At 30.2% G+C, this 26,223-nt stretch overlaps 1 protein-coding gene across 5 annotated transcripts; it reads right to left on the bottom strand.

Moving 5' to 3' along the window:
• LOC100742941 (uncharacterized protein MAL13P1.304) lies at nt 1–26,223 on the bottom strand. Of its 5 annotated transcripts, none has more exons than XM_012382769.3 (8): nt 25,104–26,223; nt 9,112–9,286; nt 7,791–7,908; nt 7,562–7,706; nt 7,361–7,448; nt 6,598–6,961; nt 1,536–6,330; nt 1–1,402 (listed from the first exon to the last, which is right to left on the bottom strand). In XM_012382769.3, exons 1-7 carry the CDS (start codon nt 25,147–25,149, stop codon nt 2,470–2,472), a joined length of 4,797 nt encoding a protein of 1,598 aa, XP_012238192.1. In that variant the 5' UTR covers nt 25,150–26,223; the 3' UTR covers nt 1–1,402; nt 1,536–2,469. The 5 variants fall into 5 exon arrangements, with proteins under 5 accessions (XP_012238192.1, XP_033175481.1, XP_012238195.1 ...); XM_033319590.1 differs by lacking the exon at nt 25,104–26,223 and adding an exon at nt 10,474–10,972; XM_012382772.3 differs by lacking the exon at nt 25,104–26,223 and adding an exon at nt 10,206–10,449.

Here is a 26,223-nt window from a genome sequence, read left to right as displayed (position 1 = left end):
CCAGTCTATGCACTGCGCAATGCATGTAATTTACAAATGTATGTAAATACAAGTTTATTCATTATTATGACATAATGTTCTACACATACACAGTACTCAATTTTTTTTTTATGAACACGAATGAATGAGGCATTTGATGTAATGTTACTACTCTAAATTATATTTTAGGATATCAGACTTTTGCTAATAAATGCTTGGCGCTTAGGATAATTTTCTTAGTAGCAAACTATCCCCATATGGTCATGTGCATAAATAGAAACATTTGGCAATCATTTAATCGCGATTTTAATAATTAATATCGAATTATGTTACGTTAACTTAAACCTATCAGACTTTTTTTTTGAAAAAATAAATGGTAACGATAAAGAAGCAATAATAAACGTTTATCTGCTGCATTAATATCGCATGTCTTTTTTTTATACATCGTAAAAATTATTACTACCTATATAATCTCTGTAATCGAAACGAAATTTCGTATTATTTGTACGAAAAAATTGGATTGCGAAGTAGTTTGTCTTGATTATGATTATTTCTCTATGTAGAAATGTTTATAAATATCAAATTTAGATTAATTATAAATTTCACGGATAGCTTTTAAGTAGTCAACCAAATACATTTTTTGTACAATAAAACACATTACTAATTTAGCATTAGTCAGCTAATAATCACAGATATCAAACACAAGAATATGGCACTGAACTATGCAAATAACCTTGTATTTTCAAACGAGTGAATATATGTGTTCTATATAAATGAGAAATAATAATCGAAGAAAAGTAAATTAACTATTAGAATTCTTTAATCTCTTTAAAGTTTAACTTCCAAAAGTTACATTTCCTTCTTTTTAAATCTAGAATTTGTACAGCGAGATATATGTACTTTATCCAAACACTTGAGAAAAATAATGGAATAATTTTTTAAAATATATGTTAAATTTTTAAAGCATAAATTATGTAAAGGCGCTATAAATTCGAGTATCGTATTGAATGACGTTTCGTGTAACGAAGCTCTATCGTTTTGGTAAGTATACAAAGTCTAAGTACATTTTTTTAATTTTTCGTGATGTTTTCGATTTTAACCTGAAATTTTTGAATACATATTACTTTCTCGTGTTTTATTTCAGTAACATGTAAACTAAATATGTTTTAAATCATAATTAAAAAGTGATGACTAGCTATGTTACTTGCATTGTGATCTTTAATGGTATATCTATAACAAATAATGCTGCTATATGTATTAAAAGGACAGGTTAAAAAATTGAAGGAAGTTCATTTTTCCTGTTCTATTTTTGTATGACGGTACTGTTATTTCTATGTTATTTGGCAAATTTATTGACATCACATTTTGCGAATTAAGCAGTTGCTTGAAATTTTTCAGTATTAATCTGGAGGAAATAATTAATCTGGAATAGAAAATGTTAAACTTCTATAGTAAAATATTTTCTTATTTAACATGCAACTTCTTTTATATAGGCTAGAAAAGAGAATATCTAAATATACATATATTTTATTATGTTATTTGATTTTTAATCTTACCTATCCAAATTCTTTTAAACTATAATGTTGTCATGAGCCAGCTTTTCTCATTTTTCTGAATTTAAATAATTTTGTTCCATCAAACTGAAAAATATAATATCTAATGTTTTAGAATGTCAAAGAGATTAAAGTTAGTAGTAGTTTTATGCACTGCGGTAATTCATACTTTGCTACATAAAATTTTATGCTGTGAATACATACATGCGTGCAATCTCAGAGAAAATTTAATTTTAAAGCTAATAAAGAATATCTTTTATTAGTTTATATAAAAATATCGAGTTGTTTGTACCGCATCATGGTGTTTTATGTAGCTTAGCAGAATGTATTTAAAATTATTTGTTAACGTAAATTATCTTACCTTTTATATGCGAGTTATAAAATCGTAAAATTTGCATACAATTACTTTGGATTATAATATATTTACAAAATTATATACAAAAGTAATTTTTCTCCGATTCATATAAAAGATTTTAATTACGTTATAAATGACGAAATTTTGCTCTAAATAATTACAAATATACTGAATTTAGTTAAAATCAGGAGAACTATATCAAAATTAACTAGTAGTCTAATAAAATGGAGTATAATACTGCACAGTTTTATACACGGTAAATTACGAACACTAAAGAATTTTCTATTGTTTTAGTGTGAAACTGTCTGTGTCCGACAAAATATACGTACAATCTACAAAATGTAAATATCTTCCATGATGCTGCTTAAAAATTTAAAAAAATTACGCTAATATTGATCTTCGAGCATTGTACTATACACTTCGCCGGTATGTAAATATCTTCCCAGGATAATTTATCTTCTCATTTATACAACATTTACAAGTTTATGATGCCACAGTCTTGTAGGAGTAATGTACACTTAATTATTTAAATCTCAGAAAAATTTCTTACAGTAACGAATTTCCATAATGAGGTGGTATCGATCATCGACTAGTCTTTTTACGTTTGCGTTTTGACTCACCGGACGGATTCCACTCTGGATCGACATCGGTGTAAGAATAATTTACTTTAGGAACGTTTCTTTTTGAGCTTCTCGTTTGCCGTAGAGGCGACTGTGTTTTCTTTACCCTTTTATACGTTCCTTCTTGCTCTATCGTTTCTATCTCAAATCGCTTTATCGACGTCACGTCTAATAGATTCACCTCTTCCTGTTGCGCGAATGTTTTAACTGTCCTCTGAAGGCAAGATTCTTGATATATAGTATTACTGGTTTGATCATTTGTCGGTCGAAATTGGCATTCGATCTTTCTTGCATTTTCGTTCGCCAGATTCTCATGTGACTCGGTATCCTGTACATCTTTGTAATAATTTCTTCTTATCAAATGCGAATTGCAGTGATAGTCACCACGCAGTTCCTGCTTTTTCGCAAGAGACAGTTCGTATTCGGATTTAACGATTTGATCAGACCTCTTCCGTGTATTGTCCAACGCTTCTAAAGCAGCTATAGACATCATAGGCATAGCTGGATAATTGTCTATTTTTTCAGTTTTTATAGGTGTGCCCGCATATGCCATAGCATGCGCCTTCAGCCTTTTCTTTAAAGGCAACTTATTCTCCGCATCTTTTTTAAACACTCCTTTTTCTGAATCGCACTGTACTCCCAGTTTTTCCAATGACTTATTTTGCAAAAGGTTGTTCTCTATTTTACGCAATAATTGATCGTCGTATAATTTTTCTATAACGACTTCATTCTTTGCTCTGTCATGCTCTTGGACGGCAGGGCTTTGTACTGACGAATGCGTTGGCAAAAAATACGGACTACTTTCGATACAAGACACGTGGGTATCCGTCGCTGGGTGTATACACTGTCTGCAATGCGCGACGATATCGTAGGTGCAATTTAAACAGGAGCAATGCGATCTTCCGCATGAACTACCCGATTTCGCGTGCGAATGAAGGGAAGTGTTAGCATTAATTTGCAAACTACACGATACTGAGGTGCAATGTTTATGATATGGTACGCATAATTCCCCATTGCCTGCACAATTTCCATAGATCGGTGGTAAGGTAGTTGGATGAGTGGTAGATATATGTAAGGGATGTTGAGCGTTAACTTCGTGTGGATGTGAGTGAATTCCATTGAATCCCGGGATCGCGCAGTTCGGCGCCATGTGATTAGAGATATTGAACTCTTGCTTGATATTTTGTCGGAAGGTGAGATTCGATTTTGATTTCCGCTTTTCCATCGATTTGCTCATCAAGTTTACCTCCTGATACATTTGCGAATTGACAGAAAGCATGTCAGTCGATAGCGGTGCTTTTTTTGAATATACTTTCGTGTCTGCAAAATTCTTATCTTCCGGTTCAATCTTGATCCCTTCTACGGAACACTTGTTCTCTTGATACGATAATTCCTTGTTGTACGAAGTTAATTCCAAATTACACGATGCATAGTCCAGAGAAGTTATAGCTTCGAATTGTCCACAATCTTCAGTTGGAGATATCCAATTTTTCTCTTTTAACCTGTTGATTTCCTCGTCGCTAGTGTGATCCTCCGAATTTTCAACCGCTTTGTTTATAATATACAGATTACTGTTAGGAGACTTTTGCAGCAAAACTATGGTTTCTCCGTTTAGTATTACGTTTGTATTCTCTTTCACGGTTTGCGCATTATTCTCAATGGGGGCGAAATTATGCGTCAGCGCGTCCGTGTCGTAATTTATGCTTGTTTCCGGATGAGAAATGACTTTACACAACTCGCTATCACCGTTTCCACTCTCTGCTTCGTTAGATGTTACTTCTACTCGAAGCTCGACTTTATCTATGGTGTCCTCGGGATAAATGCCAACGATTCTATTGATTATTTCTGCGGATGGATTTTCAAGTAATAGGGACACGGTATTTGACGAATCATTTGTATCAGTCTCGTCATCAGTGATTTGATTGCAACACGCATACCTCAAAGATGCGTAATCTTTTACTTTTATTTGGTCGCATTTTACGTCGGATTCAGGCTTTAAATGTGGTATATGCTGCGAAACACTCGCCAACAACGACAGACCATCGATATTGTCTTGTAATTCAGAATCTTGAACGATATATTTATTTTTGGCAACGGTACACACATTTTTCTCCTCTGTTACTTTATATAAATTATTACACTCCTTCGACGTGATTTCTGATGACGCTTTGTCAGATTTGCAAGGAACATCTTCCTTATTAACATATTTGCCAATATTATTATCGCACTTGTCCCCTACAGGCTCCTTAAAGTTTGTATCGATACAAGAATTTTCATTATTTTCAATATTTTCATTCGGGCACGTTGCATTAATTGTATTAGAAATATCTTTCTTATCCGTAGAATAAGATTCGAAAATAGATTCTCTAATGTTATCGATGCTTGATTTATTTTCTCTTATATTCTCGTTTATTTCATCATAACTACAGATTTCTAATTCTGGTCGCGTACAGAATTTATCTTTCGCTCTGCTTACGCACTTTGATGATTTCGATTCCATTCGCGATTCAAACTTCTTTTGCATTGTCGAAATTTCGACAAGTATACCTGATGATCCTTGCTTCTCCTCATAATCTAAAACATTTTTAATAGGAGAAGCTTCAACTTTCTGGATTCTTCCAGTAGAGATTGTTTCATTTCTATCATTATTTTGCGGCGTAATTAATTCCTCGTGTCTAATTTCGGAATTAACAGTCCTGTTAGAGTAGTCAGATTTACAAACACGTTCACTGAAACAAGTATTATTTAACATTTTGTCGCTCGAGACATTTTGATTATTCCTTTCGAGCTCTAAGTTTTCCGACAATGTTACCCTTTCAGTTACCTCGTCATTAATTACATTAACATTAGAACGATTAGAACTATCAGCGTTATCTTTGGAATTATACTGAGTACAAATTGTGGTATTATTTACACCTGGGCATTCTGTTTCTAGATCACAGACTTTTTTAAAACTTTCAACTTTTTCGCGTGTTTCAGGCTCTGAGAAAACGTCTGTTTCTGTCAATCGCTTGATCACAGTTTGTTTATTAAAACTATCATTCTCCTTCTCGTCGCTCTGTATATTCGAAATATCTGCATTACTTAAACAATTACCATTAACAACGCTGTTTGAAATTTTTGATACTTGCTTCGTTAGCGGGAGTATCTCGGTTAGAACTGTTTTACTGATCATTGTAGACGCTTTAACATTTACTTCTTTAGTATTGACTTCCGTACCAATCGATTTTCTTATACTTTCTGTACAAGTTATTAACTCTTTGTCGATTTCCATCTTATTTTCATCATTTTTAAGGACAACCGTTCGGCATGCATTAGATTCATTTTTTTCACCGAGACTTTTCGTGGCACATACCGATTGAGAGGAATCTTCCGATCGATGATTAATATTTCGTGAGGTATTCGATGGATGTGTAAGCCCAACATGTTCCTGCCTTTTCTTCTTGTGTGATGCTTTTACTATCTTTAAATCGATATTCTTTTTTGCTTCTTCTAACCATGGTAGTTTTCTAGACTTTCTTTTCTTTATACATTTCTCGAGCACTATGTCGTTAGTTAAATCAATAATTACAATCTCATTGGACTTTTTACATTTCCTCCGCAAACGATTTTTATTTGATTTAATTGTTTTAGAATTAACATGCTCCGTAGAAATATTATTCGAAAAAGTACCTAAACATTTAAAACTAGTTTGTTCTTCCAAATTTAAAGTTTTAAAAGTATTTAGCAAAGAAATAGATTCATTTTTTTTATTTTTATCTGATATAATTGAATTTACGTTATTATCTACATATTCTACATCTTTCTTAACCATATCTTCCGACTGACGTGCATGAACATAAATTATTATTAATTTTGTCGTAATTAAGTTATATTATCTTTATGTGCGCATTAATCGAATTTTCATAGATTAATTACTCGTTTTATTATTTACATAAAAATAACTTTATGCAGTAATTAGTATAGTTTAGAAAACGTTATAAATAATTTTGGTAGCAATTTGAAAGTGATGATTGATAATTATAAATGTGTCAACAAATGTGTGTAACAAATGTGCATGAAAAGAAATAATTAGTATATAGATAAATACCATTTTTGAATTAATTCTACTGGACGAATCAATGGGAGTTGCAATTCCGTCCTGGTATACACTTCCATTGCTTTTTCTGCAATATTGTGCAAACATTTCACAATGTTTTTTTATATCAAATTTATGCTGCAATAGAGCTTTTGTAGAATTTGGTTGACTCTTTGGCACTTTTGGCAATACATCTTCTAATATACTTGATGAGAATGTAGATGGCAATGGCCCCAGAGATGCAATTGCAGCAGCTGTTATTTGATCTTTTACAGCCACATTTTCATTTATTTTTCTCCACAAACGATAAATAAAAAAGTAACGAATATACATAATACTAGATTCTGGGTGAATGGGAATATTTTTTATTATTTTCCTAAAAAGGAAAATAGTTGTGTATATGTATGTATATAATAAGTATTAATATATATTAATATATATAGAGAATAATACCAATAAACGAGAGTGAAATTAAATTTTAATATAAGTTCTTATTTGGTGAAGTATTAAAAGATCTGATAGTTTGCTAAGTAACTGAAAAAGATAAAGGTAACTTATGCAGCATACGCAATAATTACCTATTATATAGATTCACTCAAATGTAAAAGTTAATAATAAATTTAAAATATAGTAAAACAAATATGAAATTTTTAACCGAGGCAGTAAATCTATTGCAAATGATAAAACTAATTTATATTTCTTGATTGAATTTTCACAAATTAAAAATGGAATAAAAATGTCAGAAATAAACTCTTTTACTTTGTTGTATACTTACGTTATAATTGGATCTAAAATATGATGATAACTGCAACACATTAGTTGTACCTTGATTAAAGTATCTAATAAATGTTCCATGGAATGTTCTGAAAGAGACATATATACATTTTCTTTTAAGATAACATACAATATTTCAGCATTTTAAATCATTTCTATTTAAATTAATTGCGGTAAAATATTTGTGTGAACATCATCATACCTAGATAAACATAAAGACAAGAAGTAATCCTTGCACAAATTTTATCATGATTTTCTCTGCTTTTCCTAGATGCTTTTAATTCCATATCTATATAGAGCGCTAATAAGTCGGACATATTATTTAAATAACTGAACCTATCATGATCCTAAAAGGTGAAATTTGTTTAGCGTTTAGTAACATAAGAAACAGTTCAGCATACAAAAATATTAAAATTAAGAAAGAAGCTTACCTCAGAAAGTTCACGATAAATATATAAGAACAACATTAAAGTCTCACTAATAGAATCCTTTAATTTTGCTGCTCTTAAAGGCCTTGTGTAACATTCATTTACACTGACACTTACATTTCTGTAAGCAAATTATTTACTGAAACATTTTTCATTTTCTTAATATAATAAAACTGATAAATTTACAACATGCAATCCATTCCTATCCTATCCAAAATTTGCAACTTGTACAACTTTTTATATTATTTGATTTATATATAACAAATGTATGCTTAAATATATAATTCATTAATAATTTATTTAAATAATTAGTACGGATATTATATATATGTAAACGTATCAGTGATATTAACAGATATCAAACAGATACAAAAATTTAATTATGCCTTGAAAGCATAAAAAGTTTAATAAGTATGATTACAAAATTGTATGAAGTTATTGAAGTTTTCAATAATAAACATTGTTTTTAAAGTAACCTTGACGTGATATAAAATAATTAAAACAAACAATATTTTTATAGTATCAGCAGTAGTAGTAGTAGTAGTAGTAGTAGTAGTAGTAGTAGTAGTAGTAGTATCTATTTATTGTGTTGTCCCTTATGTAGTAGTATTTATTTATTGCGTTGTCCCTCATGTAATAGTATTTATTTAGTGCATTGTTCCTTATGTAATAGTATTTATTTATTACATTGTCCCTTTTGTAGTAGTATTCATTTATTGTTTTGTCCCTTACAACCTCAAAATTTTGTAATGTAATTTTGTAAAAATTATATTTATTTCTATTTTTATGGTTAATAATTTTTATACACATTTTTGATTATTGATATTAACTTATAATTTGGAAACATTTTATACTGATATTGTTATTATATCACTTTCATTTACGATTGTTCTCAATATGTTTTACAATAATTATTTGATGAATATTTCCTAATGTTTCCCTAATATTTCCACTGACCATAATTTAATATTAAAAAAAATGATATCTTTTAAATTTAGGATCATATAGCCACTTCCTTCTTTATATTTTTTGTACCATTTTATTCTACTGCATTCTAATGATCTGTCTATTACAGATATTCTTAATAATTTTAATTTGATGTTCATAAAGGAAACACGTTTGTATTGTATATATACATTTATTGTATATTATTATTATATATATAATTACATATATATATTTATAATAATATCTACGTATAATGTATAATATCTAAAGAACTAAGTTATCTACTTTTACTGATTTTTAAACCAGTTCCCAGAAAAAATATTACTGGTAAACTGAAAATGGGGATGATACAAACTTATGACGATATAATCATTACCTCACATAAAATTGCATAAGTTCTGTTAAAGATGCCATACTTTTTTCTGTATGTATACACCTGCACATTTTTTTAAACTCTAGGATCCAAGGAAACAGCTCAATAATTGATGGTTTTGATTCATCATTGTTCAATTTTAGTCTTCCATTGTTTTTAACCATTTCCTTTTTGGTATCTGTACATTAACAAATAAATAATTGTTTAACAAAATAGTTTCGTAAATGGTTATGACAGCAACAAACAGATTTTTAAATACATTAAACAATTTTATTTTTTTTTGTTTTTATTGTTTAAAACAAAATTTCAGTTTTTCTATCCAAACTGAACTTTTCTTTAAAGAACTCATTGGAAAAAAACAAATTTTATCTTGTTCACTTCATAATGTAAATTGCTTAAACACAGATGCCGCATGTATTTAATACGAATAAAAAAGAATACCACAAGCAAATGTACATAATATACTTATATAACATAATAATTGAGGCAATGTTACGGTAACGTAACATATTTTTCATACGTACATATTTTTTATACGAAAATTTATACGTAATAGAAAATATCTTCTTGTTATCGATATTATTGTACATACACTTATTATGCCACGAGCTCAATGAATACTTTCAGCTACATTTACAAATAGAACTTATGCAGAATTTTCTAAATAATATCAGGAATTCTAATTAATAGAATTATGCAGGAGTTTGAAAAGATTTAACGAATTATTTTTACCAATTATTTAACGTTCTTAAATAATAGAAAATGACGATAATGATAGTAACAGAAATCAATGAAATTTAACACTTGAAAGTCGCAGTAGCAGTTTAAACACTCTCTTTATTATCCAATAAAGTGTTAACAATATTTATGGCTTTATTAAAATTTTTTCAAATTGATGATTAAAGTTTATATTAGACGCAAGAATTATTTTTAAATAACTTGTATATGTATGTTTGTGAAAATTATACAATATCACCAAGTAATATGTATTCACACAGAGATTAGAAAACATATCGAATTAAAAGTGTATTTAATAAATGATTTAAAATAAATGTGATGAAAAACTTAATCGAACGGTTAATTCTGGTGTTACACACAGATGCATTATCCACTTAGCACAAGACTGATTCTTCACAGAAAATTTCCGAAACTATCACCAAAAAGTATACGTTTATTTGGAGATTTCATTTGCATTTCTAGAGATTCGGTTGGTAGTCATTGAATTGGCAATGCCAATAAATGTAGCGACAAATCGATCGAATGCGCGTCGAGGAGGTTGCGTGCGAAGACTAGCGTGTTTCTGCCGCTAAACATTCGTAAACAACCGGTGAAAAACACTTTTTAACGAACACGATAACCACATACCTTGCACCCGAGCGTTTTCGTTTTGCATGCTGTTTATCCGCTCTTCCACAACACAATTCATTTTGTTGAAATTTTTCAATAAATGTGTTAATATTTCGTAGAAACGTTTTTCCCTATCAGAGTGTACTTCATGTTAGAGACCGAAGAAACTACCGCGTCCGCGTCTCTCCACATACTGCGCTCTCGGTAACGGCCATATTGACACTGGCATTTGGTGCATCCACCACGAGAGCGCGTCTCTTACACCCCACTGTTACCAAGCTCACATCTATTATCCTACACTTAAAAGCACACACTAAATACCAGAATCATCTTGTATATTCCTCCTCTTCTTAGCTTTTTATTAATGAATTTTTATCATTATTTTTACATGTATATGATTCAATGATATTACGAATTGTCTTAGTTACCGATAACTCTAGGCGGTAAAATTTCGATATTTGGCGTTCTTTGAGGGTTAAAAGCAGCAAGGGTTTAGAAATAAATGGCTGATTCGTCGGCCTTTCAGGTAACTCAGCCAATGGAGGTCGAGCAACATGTAGCGCGCAAATCATGAACCGAGAACATCGCCATCCCTACCCCGCAAAACAGCCCAATCAGAACCGAGCAATTAAGTAATTACAACACACGGTTGCTTGTATACATATACGTACATAATTATTTTTTTATGCTTAGTCTGAATGTTTTTTTAACAATGTTTCCCGTTATAAGAATTTAATTGTGGTGATAAAATAACACTTAATCAAATTGAAGATCGATTGTAGTTACACTTAAAGAATATATATGAGAAAGGCGGTAAATGTGGAAGATTTTTCATATCGCACTCCTTGACTATTATTTCTTATTTCTGAAAAAGATAAAGATAATTAATTGATTTGATGAACTGAATATATGAGACGCAATGATTAACAAAATTATTAAATTATAAAAAATATATTTGTTTGTTGAATTTGATATATTGTTGTTTTACTTATGCAATATAAAAGTATGTAAAATTGAACTATCAGGAATAGAACGTTTTTAATATTTTAATAATTTATATTACATAGTTTTGTACAGTACAACATATATTGTACATATTAAATTGTAGACAACACAAATATGCGTATTATACTATATATTAAATTATATCTCTTTAAAATAGAGTTGTTGATATTTAAGCCTTTGTAAACAAAAAAATATAAATTTTTTAACCAATTCTTTAATATATTAACATATTTGTAACATTTCTTTTATATAACATAAGAATGTTTTATAAAACATAATTCCTAGTTTAAGGATACCTTCATATATATAAAGGATATGGATACCAATTATGTATTGCACCAAGAAATTTTCGTATTGTAAATTTAGAAATAAAAACATAGGAAAGAATAAGCATACATTCATTACAAGAATTTTCATGTACCTCTGAACTAGAATCCCACAAATGCATTTCAACTAATTTCTTACTCACTTGAGTTTTATGTTAATCAATGGAACAATTAATTATGCTATCAATAATATTCTTACACATTGATATTTTTTTAGAGAAAAAATGGTAATGAAACTGGTGGTTGGCAAAGAAAAAGTAATGGATCTGAAATCCAACGGACATTTCAATAGCTAAAAATTGATTGAACTGTGAGGTGGTGTGCAAGGGCGCGTGCGCAACAACATCTGGAAAGCTCGGCTTGCTCTTTCGGTTCTTGTCGGCCGCAGCCGCGATCCTCGGTTCCGACGGTGTCGCCTACCTCGAGCTCAGTGAGCCGATGTGTGAGCGCCGCGACGCCCAGAGCAGCCCCGACGTTAAGCGTCGCCGAAATAGGTTCGAGAGGCCACGTTTTCTTTCTCGTCTTCGTCGTCATCGTTGTTGTCGTTGTAGTCGTCATTTTCGTCATCGATTTCTTAGTTGACTTTTTTCGATCGGCCATCGTGGTGGCGCACGCGGCTGCACATCGCCGATCGGTTTGGTGCGCGACGAAAAGGGAGACAGAGAGAGACAGAGACGTGTACAGTATATATCTTCCTCTATCCCTCTCTCTTCTTCTCCTTTTATCGGTCTCTTTTTTTCTCTCTCTGAACCTCCACCGCCCTGAGCATTTCTGTCTTTCTCAATCTTGATACTCGTATATATTCATTCGCTTTCGACACCATCGTCTCTCGCTGTCGCTGCTGTCCTTTCCATCGGTGGTTCACGTGTCCCGTGAATGCGTCGCAAAACGTATCTTCTCTCTGCTCTCTACCGGCGATCTCTCGTTGCTTGGGGAACGTATGACCACGAAAAGGAAAGGGAATGACCGTGGCCGAGGACATGATCAGCGATGAACCAACAACAAGGAAAATTATATAACACGTAAACGGATACATAAGTACTTACTACATGCATATTCGATCTGTTCTTGCAACAAACCATTCAATCTGCTACCTATGGATATCCTTCGATAACCGTAAGAAAACCATTCGTAGTCGATGCTTCTTTCACTCCTTCGTTCGAACGTGCTGTTTCTCTGTTTTTTATTTTATTTTCTTCTTTACTTCCTCCTTTATCTTTTATGTTCGTTGTTCTGGGTGAAGTATACAGAAAATAAATGTAGTTGAAGCGAGAAATGGAAATAGGGGATAATGTATCGTGAGTGTGAGCGGAAAGAGGGGAATACAAGACAAAAGATACGCATAGAGAGAGAAAGAGGTAAAAACGAGAGAAAATGTGATTGAGTGCGCGGGTGAACTATGGAAAAAAGGCGGGGAGGGGAGGGATGAAGCCATTGGGAGACGATATATATGTATGTATACAGAGTGGTTGTATGGAACAGAAGGGGTGCATGACACGGATGAATGAAGATAGCGATGCGCTTCGACACTGTTTCACGAAGATTCTTCCAAATTACGATAAAGCAGTGATTACAACTTTTACGATGCTTGAGTTTACTTGATATCATGTCCATCTTCGCGGAATTTTTTAACAATTTTCGCTGATAGATCAAAGAACGTACATCATGTATACCAACAAAAGATATCGTTTGAAAAGCATTCAGTGAATTATTATATTCGACTCAAAAGTTCCCTCCCTAATAGCACTGGAGCGAACGGTTACCTTTTTTCCTTCCCTGTTCAAATTTCGCCTTCGAGCACATATATATGTAAAGTGCACATATATCATTTAAATGGCGATTAAGGATTTGATTCAGGTTCGACCTGTTGATTCTGCGGAAAACGCTTGTCGTTATGCGAGGCATGCACGTTTAGTAATTTACCTGATGTTATCAAATCGGAATATACATACTATAGCCAACGTGTAAGCACACGATGTTATACGTTCAAAGTGGATTCAACCACCGCAAGATACGCTCAGAGTGCGCTCTGTTGAATGAACAAAAATGTATACTCTAATTAAACGTTAAACGATCCTAATTGATTCACTTTATCTGACCTAGGATCATCTAATCGATTAAATTGATCGTTATAATACGAAAAGAAATATTTTATAATATTAAATATATTGTCGTTATGATATTTTTATCAGTTTTTAATAATCTCATTCTTTATTTATGGGTTTATGCTTTCAATTTTATAATAAATTTTCCAATGATTTCTTTTATGAACAGGAATTTAAAACATTTATGACAACTCTTTTAATAGTAATTAATTAAATCGCTACAAGGAAACATTTTATTGCAAACGTTGTTATTATGATATTTTTGTAAATTTTAACGATTTTATCCAAATTTTCTTATAGTATCACAGTTTCAATTCTACAATTAAACTTCTCAATGACTTCTTTCATAAATATGAATATATAAAATATTTATGGGTACTGTTTTTGGTGTGAAAGTTTACACGAAATCGTAAAATCGATAAGTTGCACATTACGGCTCGTTCGATCGTTTCCATATTATCGTCCACGCCATGCACGAGCATTTTTGAGTAAATAAAACCTTTATATTTGCATAACTGTTAACCGGTATAAAATGAAACTCGTAAAATGCCAAATTCGTGGAAAGAAATTTCACATAGTTGTACGTAACTTTATGGTACGATGCATTGCACTTTATATACGGTGTATTTTCGAATAAATATAACATAAAACAGTTTGTAAACGGCGTGGAGCAACTGAGCCTGAGATACAGAATATTCCTTCATTGTTTTCCAATTTATGATCTCATCCTGCCATATTTATACCAATGTTAAAGTACGAAGAAGAGATATAAAAATTAAGAAGGTACACTTAGAATGATTCTTCTGAAATTCAAGGTTACAAGAAAACTGGAGGTTATTTAAAGATCAAAATCAAAATTCTTCTATTGATTTAGAACACATGCTTGAATTTTATACATCCGGTGTTTAAATAAAATCGTGACAATTCAATTTACTGAAAGTATAAATGGAGTTACTGCAACAATTTTTTCAGTACCGTAATGTTACAGTATGTAAATATCTGACATATAAAAATTTACTTTTAACACTGATATAAATTGTAAACATGCGAAATGTGGGCCAATAAGATATTCTGAATATTAAGATATAACATTTTAGTAATTTTTTTGTTTTTCATTAATGTTTAATTTTTAAAGATAGTTCAGGGGACAATAAAATCCACGATTTATTAATATTTTTAAACGAAACCAAATTAATGGATAAATTAATTTCATTTGCATTTTTTATTTGTTGATTTTTGCATTGATTAAATAGCGATCACAATCAAATTAGATGAGTTAGTAAAATTGTTGATTCTTCGTACATAGTATATTTTAGTAATTATCGTACGAATATCGCAAATCTCACGATTACATAAAAAAATATGGTCATTTCAAATAAATATAAAATAATCCCAACCAAAAAATATAAAAGAAATCTCACGATTCATATTAAAAAAAAATATACTTCAACACTCGAAATAATTAGCTACATATATATTACACAAGACGGAAGTATCATGCTGCTTATACCTAATTCGCTAATATATCGAAACTTGAAGAATATCGATCTCGTCATCCGGCAAATCCAGTTATGCGATTTTTTAATTACTTGAAGCGGCGTTTATTCAATTTATTCGAATAAGTTGAAATTCGCGTTTATGTAATCAGACTTATGTTCCTCTTCATCACAAGAAGAACAACGAACATCTTTTTAATCTTCTAGATTATCGAATAGTTTCATGTGTAGAGCCTTTTGCTACGTCGCTTCGAGACGGAAATATAAAAGCACATTTAAGAATTAGATGATAGTTTGTACGTAGGAGTGAAAATGCACGATAGAGAACGCGAAGAATTCGTTCAATTTCTCGTTGCTCACTTTGAATGTCGATGCGAATACTCACGACAGTGAACCGGTTACTTATCGTTTGTGAAACATTGCCACGAAGAAAATTCATATTTCTGTGTGGATCATACGTGTTGCCGTGTTACTACGGGACTAAAGCATAGACGATGAAAGTTTATTAGAATAAATTCGTGCATACAAGATTCATTGCTGGACGACATCTATATGGTGAGTCCTACTTATTGATGGTATATATGTTGTCCTTTTAGAATTAGTCGTTGTTTTATAAATTATAAATTTTGTACTCGTCGATTAAAGAATAAATCAGTGGTAAATTTGTATTCGTTGGTTAAAGAATTAATCTCAGTGTTTATCATTTGCACTCGTTCTTAAATGAAATGTTTGTTCCAATAGAAAACTGCATGTTTCGATGTTCTATATGTTTGTAAATATAAATGAAATTTGAGGGTATACTCTGTATCATCCAATAATTGCGAATGATATTCTAAAGCCACATAATCTATTAAATTTCGCAACCCGTAATATGTTTCGTATACATGTGCTGCAGTGTGTAATTTATTTAGTCAGAACCAAAGGTTTGCAGATATATTCGTATAAATATATTTCGCTGAATAATTACAGTTTCATCGAAAACAAAATTTATTCCGCGTCGTTAATAGACCATGATTTGATATATATTTTTCACTTTCGTCGTTGGAACTTTTGATTTTTTTATTATAAATGACTCATACATGTAGTATTAGGTTGCGGATGTGTATGCTTTTATTACGTTGACCGCCACGATACCCGTATTCGGGTGTCAGCAAAGTTTCTGGTCTGGCCACGTAACCCATATTCAAGTGTCGCTTATTTGACTACTTGCGAAGGATCGTCGTAGGTATTTGAAAAGATATTCCATAATAATAAATTGTTAATTAACAATTAATTGAAATAATAGTTGAATTGTTATAAAATAAAAATACGAAAATGATTTGTTAAAAAAATTATTTAGAATGTAAAACTTTAAAGCATTCTATACATAGCTGAGGTTGGTCGGGACAATTTGGACAATAAGTTGTTGTTTTCTTCAAATTCTTTCGTGCCTTTGTTCGGTCCATTCGACGTCCTTTATTTGCATAACGTAGTTTGCATGCGCGTCTAATGCTTCTTCCGGAATCGCGCGTCTAATGCTGCTTCCGGAATCGTTTTTCCGAACGGCGATATTATGCCGACTCCGTCGAAGACAAGGATTTTTTGTATTTTCAGACAACCTTAATAATTTTGCAACTAATAAATGTCTAAATATTCTAATATTTATATTTTTCCTTGTTGCAATTTTGTAAATCGTCAAAGCGTTTACAACAGAAATTGTCAGAAAGAATCGAATGTCAAGTTTTCTGTATCATTTGATTCCTTTTTTAATTGTGGTGGCATAAGAAACCATTTGGTCGGAATAATCAATACCACGCTTTCCTTCGTTATATTCAACAACAGCTACTGGTTTTAACGTTGCGAACAAACGAAACGAAAGATCATTCTCGAGACCACCGCTTGAGCGACTCGCATTACTAAAATACCGATGGGAGCACCTAGCAGAGAACGCTTGGTACTGCTGTACGCGTGGCCTGACGGACATTTCTTTGATAACACGAGTGGCAGTCAACGTGTGAAGAAATTTGAAGATGCAAAATATACCAAATAGAATAAAAGTATATTATTCGTTGTAATATTTAGTGGATGAAATAAATCTACGCTTAGGTTTTATTTTTTTAGTTATATTCATAAAAGTATGGATTTGTAGTATTGATTTTAAGTAACAATCGAAGTTAGATTCGAGTTAGATTACTTAATTTTAGTTTTTATTGTATATACACACACATATCTTACGTGATAAATATCAAAAATCATGTTATCTCCTAAAATACAGAAAATAAATCAGAATGACGTAAGAACTATTGTGTGTCACTGTTATATGGTTCAAAAATATTGACTTCGAGTTTTACTTAAATGTTTAAAAAAATATTATACATCTCAAAAGTTTAGTTCAACTATAAAAACACACATAAATGAGAAATATAACATTTGAAATTAATTAAAAATAGTAACGAAAGGTACTTAAATATTTTTTTAGGTAACTTTTGATACTAAGAAATATATTTATTGTATATGTAGATATAAATATATACATCTTTTTCACTTCTGATATTGCAACAAAGTTTGACTAAAAGAGGAATAACTTAGCGAGAGAAGAAAATAATCATTCGATCGGTGATCATTTCAAAGTTGTTTTTAAATTGGTATCAAGGTTCAGTCGTTTTATATCTGTAGAGTTTAGAACTGTTAAAAACGCGTTAATAACTTTAAGAATGAACATTTCCACAGCACTTGGTGAAAGATTTAGAATTCCAGGTATTAACAGGAGAGTAGAAATTTGAAAACCTTAAATGATTTGAATATATTTCTTTATTTTATATTTTTTGTATAATTGTATCATTAATTTAATATTTGTACAACATATCATCTGAAATAATTCGTTATCTACTGACTTTATCAAAAAATGTTTGAAGTGAAATTATTTATTATGCAAGTATCCTCATTTGTATGTATCCTATTTTGATTTTGTGATGTCTTATATTTTTTTGAGATACCAAGGTGATCTGGAGATTTTTTAACAGTCACCCTATATTTTTTATACTCCATTGTAGGTTATGAATTCAACGACCTATAATAAGATGACCTTTAGTTGACCTTGTATCTCAACACGAAATGAAATTTTGTGAAAAGTAACTTACTTTCCATGTTTCCGTTTAAAATAGGTGTATAGTGAATTATGTCTCATAGGTACACTGCAAGCCGTTCGTGTTCGTACCGACGCGACAGTACGTTGCGTCGCGCCGTTTGGGAAATGTCGACACATGTATGAACGGCCACAACTTTGAACATCTACTTTAAATACAAACATTGATAGTAAGTTACTTTTCACAAATTTTCGTTTCGTTTTGAGGCTCAAGATCAACTAAAGGTCATCTTATTATAGATAGTTGAATTCATAATCGTAATCTTTTTAACGGCTATAGTGGAGTATAAAAAAGGTTAGGGCGACTGTTAGAAAATCCAAGGTTACCTTGATATCTCAGAAAATACGAGGCAGCGAAAAATCAAAATATATTTCACCAGGCTCACTTCACTTCAAATAATTTTTGTTTAAGTCAGTAGATAACGAGTTATTTCAGGTGACAGTTCTTAGTGACTCATTCTATATAGGTATCACGCTTCAATCAAATCAGGTAATAATCATTTTACTTATTAAAACAATGATACGCGTTGAATGTTAAAGATTAGATAAATGCAATTGTCTATATTTCTGAATATTACTTTGCGTCTCCATTATTTGTATTATTATACATATATCGTTTTGTTTAGTCACTAAATAATCTATTTATAGTATTAATACTTTTTTCATTAGAATGAGGAATTACAAACAATTATAATCTTTTCTCTCATGAGCAATGAAAAATTCACTTGAATATAATTGGATATAATGTGATGTATAACGAGTAAAGTTTTCATTAAGCATTTCATTAATTAAAATGCGTTCTATTTAATTTCTCAAAGAGAAACTTTGTGAGCAATTTATTCCTAAGAAGTTTTCGTATAATTTTCTTTACAATGCATTAGTATGAATATAACTTTTTTAACTTTTTACAAAAGATAAAAAAAAATTACACAATTTATAATTTTCTATTAACTTAACATTATATAAACAGTATTTTACCTACATTTTGATTTGGTTCGAGAGCATCGATAATTTATTTATAGTAAAATAGCAATTGACGTTTTAATAACAAATCATTTAAATACTTTCATGATGCATTGGAAGAGTTATTAAAATTTATGGCAATTATTCCGAGTTTACCCTCAACACCAATTTCGATGATTTTTTAATATGTTATAAAATTCAACATTTGGAACAACTTTGTCCTGTCACGAAAACGTCAAACTCTTAGTTTACTTGCAAGATGCGAAAATATGCGAGATATTTGCAAAAAACTGTCAGCAGTATCGGCATCACACGGTAAATTTTGCTTATAATCGTGCGTCCGTGACAGTGGATGCCGATGGATTGCTGGCCATCTCGCGGTGGCCGGATAAGATGGCACCTAACCCAAAGCTATATAAACTATAAACAAAAGATAAGAATTAGGTTAGGTTAGGCGATATTTTATCCGGTTATCGTAAAGCGAATTTCGTGCGGATAGATTTTCGCGAATATCTTGAAAACTAAGAGAGTCCAACATTTTCATGAAAGGAAGAAGTTGACTTTTACAACATGTTAAAAAATTACCGAATTCAACGTACAGAATATACTTATGAATAATTATTAAATTTATACGTTTAATTTCTAAAGTTCTCAAATTCAGGTGAAAATTGACATAAACAAAATCAAATGGAACTCTTAATTAACGCAAAAAATTACTTAAAGCTAATTATATACGTATATGCAATACATACTACTGATGTTACTTTATTATCTTTACGACGAAAGAGATAATTAGATATTTTACTTCTGTTTATTGGTTCAATCCTCTTGAACATCTTTTCTACTACATTATCATTACTATAATGCATGATATGAAAGCATTAAATCTTCAATGATGAAGCTCAAGTTGCTTTCCAGAATAATCGAGTAGAAAGCAATGATGTAGGGTATAAATTATAAATGAAAGTGAAGTCAATGAACTCGTATAATCCTAACCCGTGAATACATTTATCGATCCTTTAACGCTGTGTATACTCTACAATTATACTATCATGAAGACTACCGAGTTAAATGGAAGAATATCACGAATACCCTGAATTTACACTTCAAATTCCTGTGTAGATTTTTCGATTCAGTTTCCATAACTATACATTTTTTTAAAATACTTTATATTTGAAATTAAATTATCTGATTATATTGACTTCAAGAAATGATTAATTTTTATGAAATATAATATTTTTTAAGTAAATAAAAAATATCTGAAGGATATTATTTTCTTATGATTAACTTCATTATTTTTTACTAATGACAAATATTCTTTAATTATAACTAACATTCCCCTTTTATAATCATATTCATTTTAAGCAATATTTGTTTGTAGTTTAATAAAGATTTACTGATGTAAATGAATTACAGTTTTAAAAACATGATCTTTTGCAATTGATATAGATCTTCTGAATGAATAATTGATTGAAGTTTATAAATTAATTTTACAGTTTATCGAAAAATTGGGATAGAAGCAGCATTTTTAAAGACTGAAAATCTTTTCAACAGATTAGTGAAGGTTTATCGGTGGATTAAAAAGAACATCTGCTACAAAAATAACACAGGAAACCATTCGTATCTGGAAGAGAATCAATATCAGATTTGAATGTTTATTTTGATAACTATTATACATATGTTCTAAAAAAAGCTACATTTTCTGTCATTTTTAAAAAGATAGCTAACTATCACCTGTTAAAACAATACATAATTCTTTATTTCTTTAAATTGAATTTTAGAATATTTGTATCTACAATTTTAGTTTACTTTTAAAAAGAAATTGATGAAGCAGAAAATATCTTTAGCTGACTTTCATTTCGCTCTGTAAATAAGTAATATTTATGACAATAGTACATTAAGTATGACTCACATTAAACTTACGACTGTAGCAAAATAGAAATATTTTCCTATTAAAAAAAATAACAATAAGAATTATGCAATTCCTATATATTTTGTGTTTGGCGTGTAAAAAATTCAAGCTGAAGAGTTTTGGAAACCTACTGGGAGCAAGGAAAAAATAGTTTCGAAAAAAACACGTTTAAGGTTTTAAATTAATCTTTCTCTAAAATAAAAAAATGCATTCGTATTAGGTCTTATAATCGCCCTTTCTTAGGCTTTCAAAATATCATGTTACTAAAGTATTATACAAATATCAAATTGTAAAAAATGCAAGGAAAAAAAGATTTCGATATTTTAAAGGCGCATGGTTTTGTATTCCCTTAATACAATTTTAAAATATGGATTAGTTAATATTGTTATTGCAAATAGAGAAACGTAATTGCGAGAATTTATATAAAGTTATTTCATAACGCTACTTTATCATTACAGTAGATTATTCTATCTACCTTAAACCTTTTTCTGCCTAAATATTATTCAATTATGAACAAATATTATTATTTAGTTGTTTTCATGTTATTTTACTATTTTACAATTCCCACATTACTTTATCTCGATAAGAAAAATGTAATATAAAGCCAAATCTAATACACAATTATTTTATAACGGTAGAAGCTATTCTACAAATTTATTTAAATCTCTCATCTAAATTTTATTTAATTATATACCAACAAATTTCAGTATTTAGTTATCTTCATATTATTTTACTTTTTTATTTTATCATTCCATAGACAAGAGTCCTATATATCAAAAGTTCATAGAGAATTACTTTATAATATATACTAAGGATTTATTGGACGTAGATCTTTCTGAATCTTTTCTTATCTAAGTTTTATGTAATTGTCAGCGAATTGAAGTACCAGATTACCCTATATCAGGTTTCAGTTGTTAGTTGCATAATCACAAGAAAATTGCAATATGACATTTAATATTGTACAACTCTTGGTCTTTAATTTAATATTTTTCTGAATAATGTGATTTAAGCCCACACTTATTACGCGGTGGACTTTACGAAAAGGGGTTCTTTTTTTACGTTTGAGAATCGATTAAAAAGGGTCTAGCAAACTAGGTTTGTTTACTTCAACGCCTATCAATCTCTTTAATGCACACTATCACATTGTTGTAACACGCCATGATCAAAGGAACTGATAGGTGATGTGTATTCAAGCGAGTAGTAGCCGCATTTCTTGAGAGCACAGCTTCATCTTAAGCTTGACGGCATTAAAATTGCCAGATGAAATCCTATTAAAACGAATATTGTACGCAAGCAGAGTATGTAATACCTGTATTTTTCATGATCAGAAGCTTATTACATTAAGTATAACCCGATTATTATTTTAATAAAGTGTACGTGAACCGTAGGATAACATAAGACTTGAGTTACCTATCTAGAAATAAACATTTTTTAAATGTAATTTTATTTATTTTTGTTACGCGAAATAAAGGAATTTCTTCACATTTTAGAAGTATTCAATATAATCGTTCTCTTTTAATTTTTTAGATGATAGAGCATATTAGAGATTACTGCAGAATATATTTTTATAGGAACTATTAAAATAAAACCATTATTTAGTTTATTTATGTTTACAATAAATTAATAACATTATTTATAGTTAAAAAATATAGCTCTACAAAATTATGAATGGAATTTTCAATATGTCATAAAAATTATGCTTTTTTTTTTAATATATAATATTAGATATAACTATATATGTACTTCGCTTTAATGTTTTGTAATAAGTTGGTATAATATCCTGGCAGAGTACGTAATCTGCTGGATATTGCTCTATATTGGTGCTATAGTATACAATTAGATAAATTATAATTAATAATGTGTAACCTAATTCCACATCCCACTAAATGTTCTGCACGTAATCGGTTTATAATTCAGTTATTAACATCAAATGTTTGTAAGTAAATATTATGTGTACGTGGAGTATAATGAAATTTAAATTGTTCCTGCTGATATTGAAAGTAAGAAAAGAACAACTAAAAGAGCATTTGGTAATGATAAGAACAATCTTTCTAATATCAGAGCTAATTTGTTACTAATATTAAAATCTGTTTCGATAGAGATTTTTGAAGAAAAATATTTATTACAAATATTTATTACTCCTTTTAATGTTGAACTAATATCAATGGAAATTTTCAGATTTCTATTGTTAGTGGGGCACTTCGTATGTAAAAAATTAATTATTTATTAAAAAAAATCTGTTCTAAAATTATTTGTTACATCTATAAAGAAATTTTTACAAATATACAAATTTTGAATTCGAGAAGTTTAATATCTCTGTAATAGGTATTAGTCATGACAAATTATAATCATTGTTTATCAGTATTTTATAACATTAAATTAATCTATGATATCGATATCACGTGATAAGTACACTTAGAGATTTAAGATCCAGCAAATTGGTTAACAGAGAGTTCAGAAAAATAAAATTATTTATATTATGTTACTTATTAAAAATGTTTCATTTTAAATATAGAAATACATACTATAATACAATTATTACAATACTAATATCTTTATTATAATATTATAATGTATTATTATAATTTGTACCTATTTATAATTTTTATTATACGATTTGTTATTCTCATATTACTAATCGAAACATAAAATAAAGATTCAATGTACATATTTAATATTGATAACAAAAATATGTTTCATATATAAACATATTTCTTTGAAGCTGTTATACATATTAGCATAAGAATTAAAAATAGATTACATATTAAATTAAAAAACTAATTATAAAATTTATTACGATATAAATTTTGTGTTATGATTACTTTCAATTATCAAAAAAGCAATATTAATATTTATTAACTTTTACTAAAAATAAAATTCAAAATAATACTTATAATTTTGAAAAATTACCATCATTTTGTGATGTATGTTTGTGAGTCTATTATATTATTCTATACAATCTGTTTATCTAATAAATTTGACGAATTCGATGTAAACTTAAACCGATAGAATTTCATACAAGTCTGTTCATATTCCAGTATGTATAAAGTTTCTGATCGTGTCACATCTCGTAACTCTTGCTTCTTTGTACTTTTTAAGTCAACCTTATTTAAATGGCCAACGACATAAAGAACTCCATATAGATATTTGAGTGCCACATGAGCTACATATGTAAATAGATACATATACCGATTCTTCAATTTCACATCACATTTACTATAAAACGATGAAATGTTCCAGCGCCTTGATGTTTCTTCCGCTTCATTACCTTTCACTGTTCATTGATTGCATATCAAATTTGTGAACAGTATATTAATTCTATTCTTTCGAATTTATGCAGAAAAGATTTGAACTATATTGCTTTTCAATAACTAATTTTTTTATATATAAATCACATGTTGCAAAATATGTAAGATAACGCAATATTTAAAATATATATTCAAAATAAACGATATAAATGTAGATCAATATTTTATAATTCTATAATATTCTTTTAGTATTTATTATTATTTATTATTTACCTCATTTATCCTTTCTAGCATTGAGAAGCTTTAGTTTTAAATTCTTATATCTACTTTTAACATTATTTTAGTACAGAGATCATAAATCGGTAAATGAATTAATAATAATGTAAAATATATTAATTTAGATAGATCCATGCGTTTTGTTAATTTAATTAATAAAAATTTTAGTTAAAAGTAACATTAGTGGACTCACCATTTTTAAAATTGGCGCCATGCATATATAGCCGCACGTGGTCCATCAATGGGTGATCTAACCTCAAATACACACTTCACACATTGACACATCGTACACACGGTGACATACAATCGATATTTACAGTCGATATTTGCTTCGGCTTATAATGACTTTCTCCTCTAAATATCCACCACGCCACTGTATACTACATCGTTGCTTGTCACGTTATCGCAGTCGATCCATTTGTTTTCATTTTACATTTTTTCTTTCGTAAAATCACTTTCTCGTTTGTAACTATTTTGGACGACATTTTTTGGTTGCGACAGTTTTTCCACGAAGTTCACTGATAGCTTGTAGATAATCGATGTTGTCGGTTCAGACTACCTCACACATCAAAAAAGGTCTTAAAGAGCTTTACTCGTTTGAAGGTCATTTGCCGCTTAAAGGAGATATAACAGTAGTCGGACAATTACAACTTGCAGTTCGATACCGGAGAAACCAATCGATGTTCTCGCGAGTTCGTTCGTTTTGTTTCGCCGACGTGATCAGAATCAACGTGTTCCGAATCGATAACGTTGCTCCGAGTGGCCACGATATTTCTTAGAAAGAGGTTAGGTCTTGTTGGGAATGCAATTTTATACGTAATATAAGCATGATCCGGGAACAAAAACCGCGACTCGTATATACATATGCGTGGAATCACGGCATAGAATAGAAGTTTGTGCAATGTGAAATGAGCAAAAGTATCGAGTTCGTGATATCGATCAACAGATTCACACGTACACTAAGCTTAATGTCATTCGTATCTCATTCCACGAATACACTACTTTGGTAATTAACTCACACAGAACTCGCGGTATAAGTCGCTCAGGGCTACTAATACCAAGACTTAACGTAAGAGAGCTCGCTTGCTGTTTTTATCACAATGGAACCCGTTCACCACTTGAAAGATACTCACCGACAAATAACGGTTCGATCGGACCTTTTTGAACACACGGCCATCGATCGACTGTTTCTTTCCCGAGGAGTCCAATATTCGTCACTGTCTGTTAGTCACGACTCGCAATTGCTTCCAAACAAACGCAACGTGTATAATGATACGCCTTCATATGTATTGTGCCAGTGTTTCTCACGCTCA

This window comes from Bombus impatiens, unplaced genomic scaffold, assembly GCF_000188095.3.
Source record: "Bombus impatiens unplaced genomic scaffold, BIMP_2.2 scf_0174, whole genome shotgun sequence".
In the NCBI taxonomy this organism is placed as follows: domain Eukaryota; kingdom Metazoa; phylum Arthropoda; class Insecta; order Hymenoptera; family Apidae; genus Bombus; species Bombus impatiens.
Note: the sequence above shows the minus strand (reverse complement) of the source record. Positions and strands in the feature narration are given on the sequence as shown.

Excerpts from the sequence above, each read along its gene's own strand:
- LOC100742941 (XM_033319590.1), bottom strand. The coding sequence starts at position 10,534 with ATGAATTGTGTTGTGGAAGAGCGGATAAACAGCATGCAAAACGAAAAC. Across the intron at positions 7,449-7,561 it reads TTGTCTTTATGTTTATCTAG|AACATTCCATGGAACATTTA; the intron begins GTATGATGATGT and ends TGTCTCTTTCAG. Across the intron at positions 6,962-7,360 it reads ATTTTAGATCCAATTATAAC|GAAAATAATAAAAAATATTC; the intron begins GTAAGTATACAA and ends TTTCCTTTTTAG.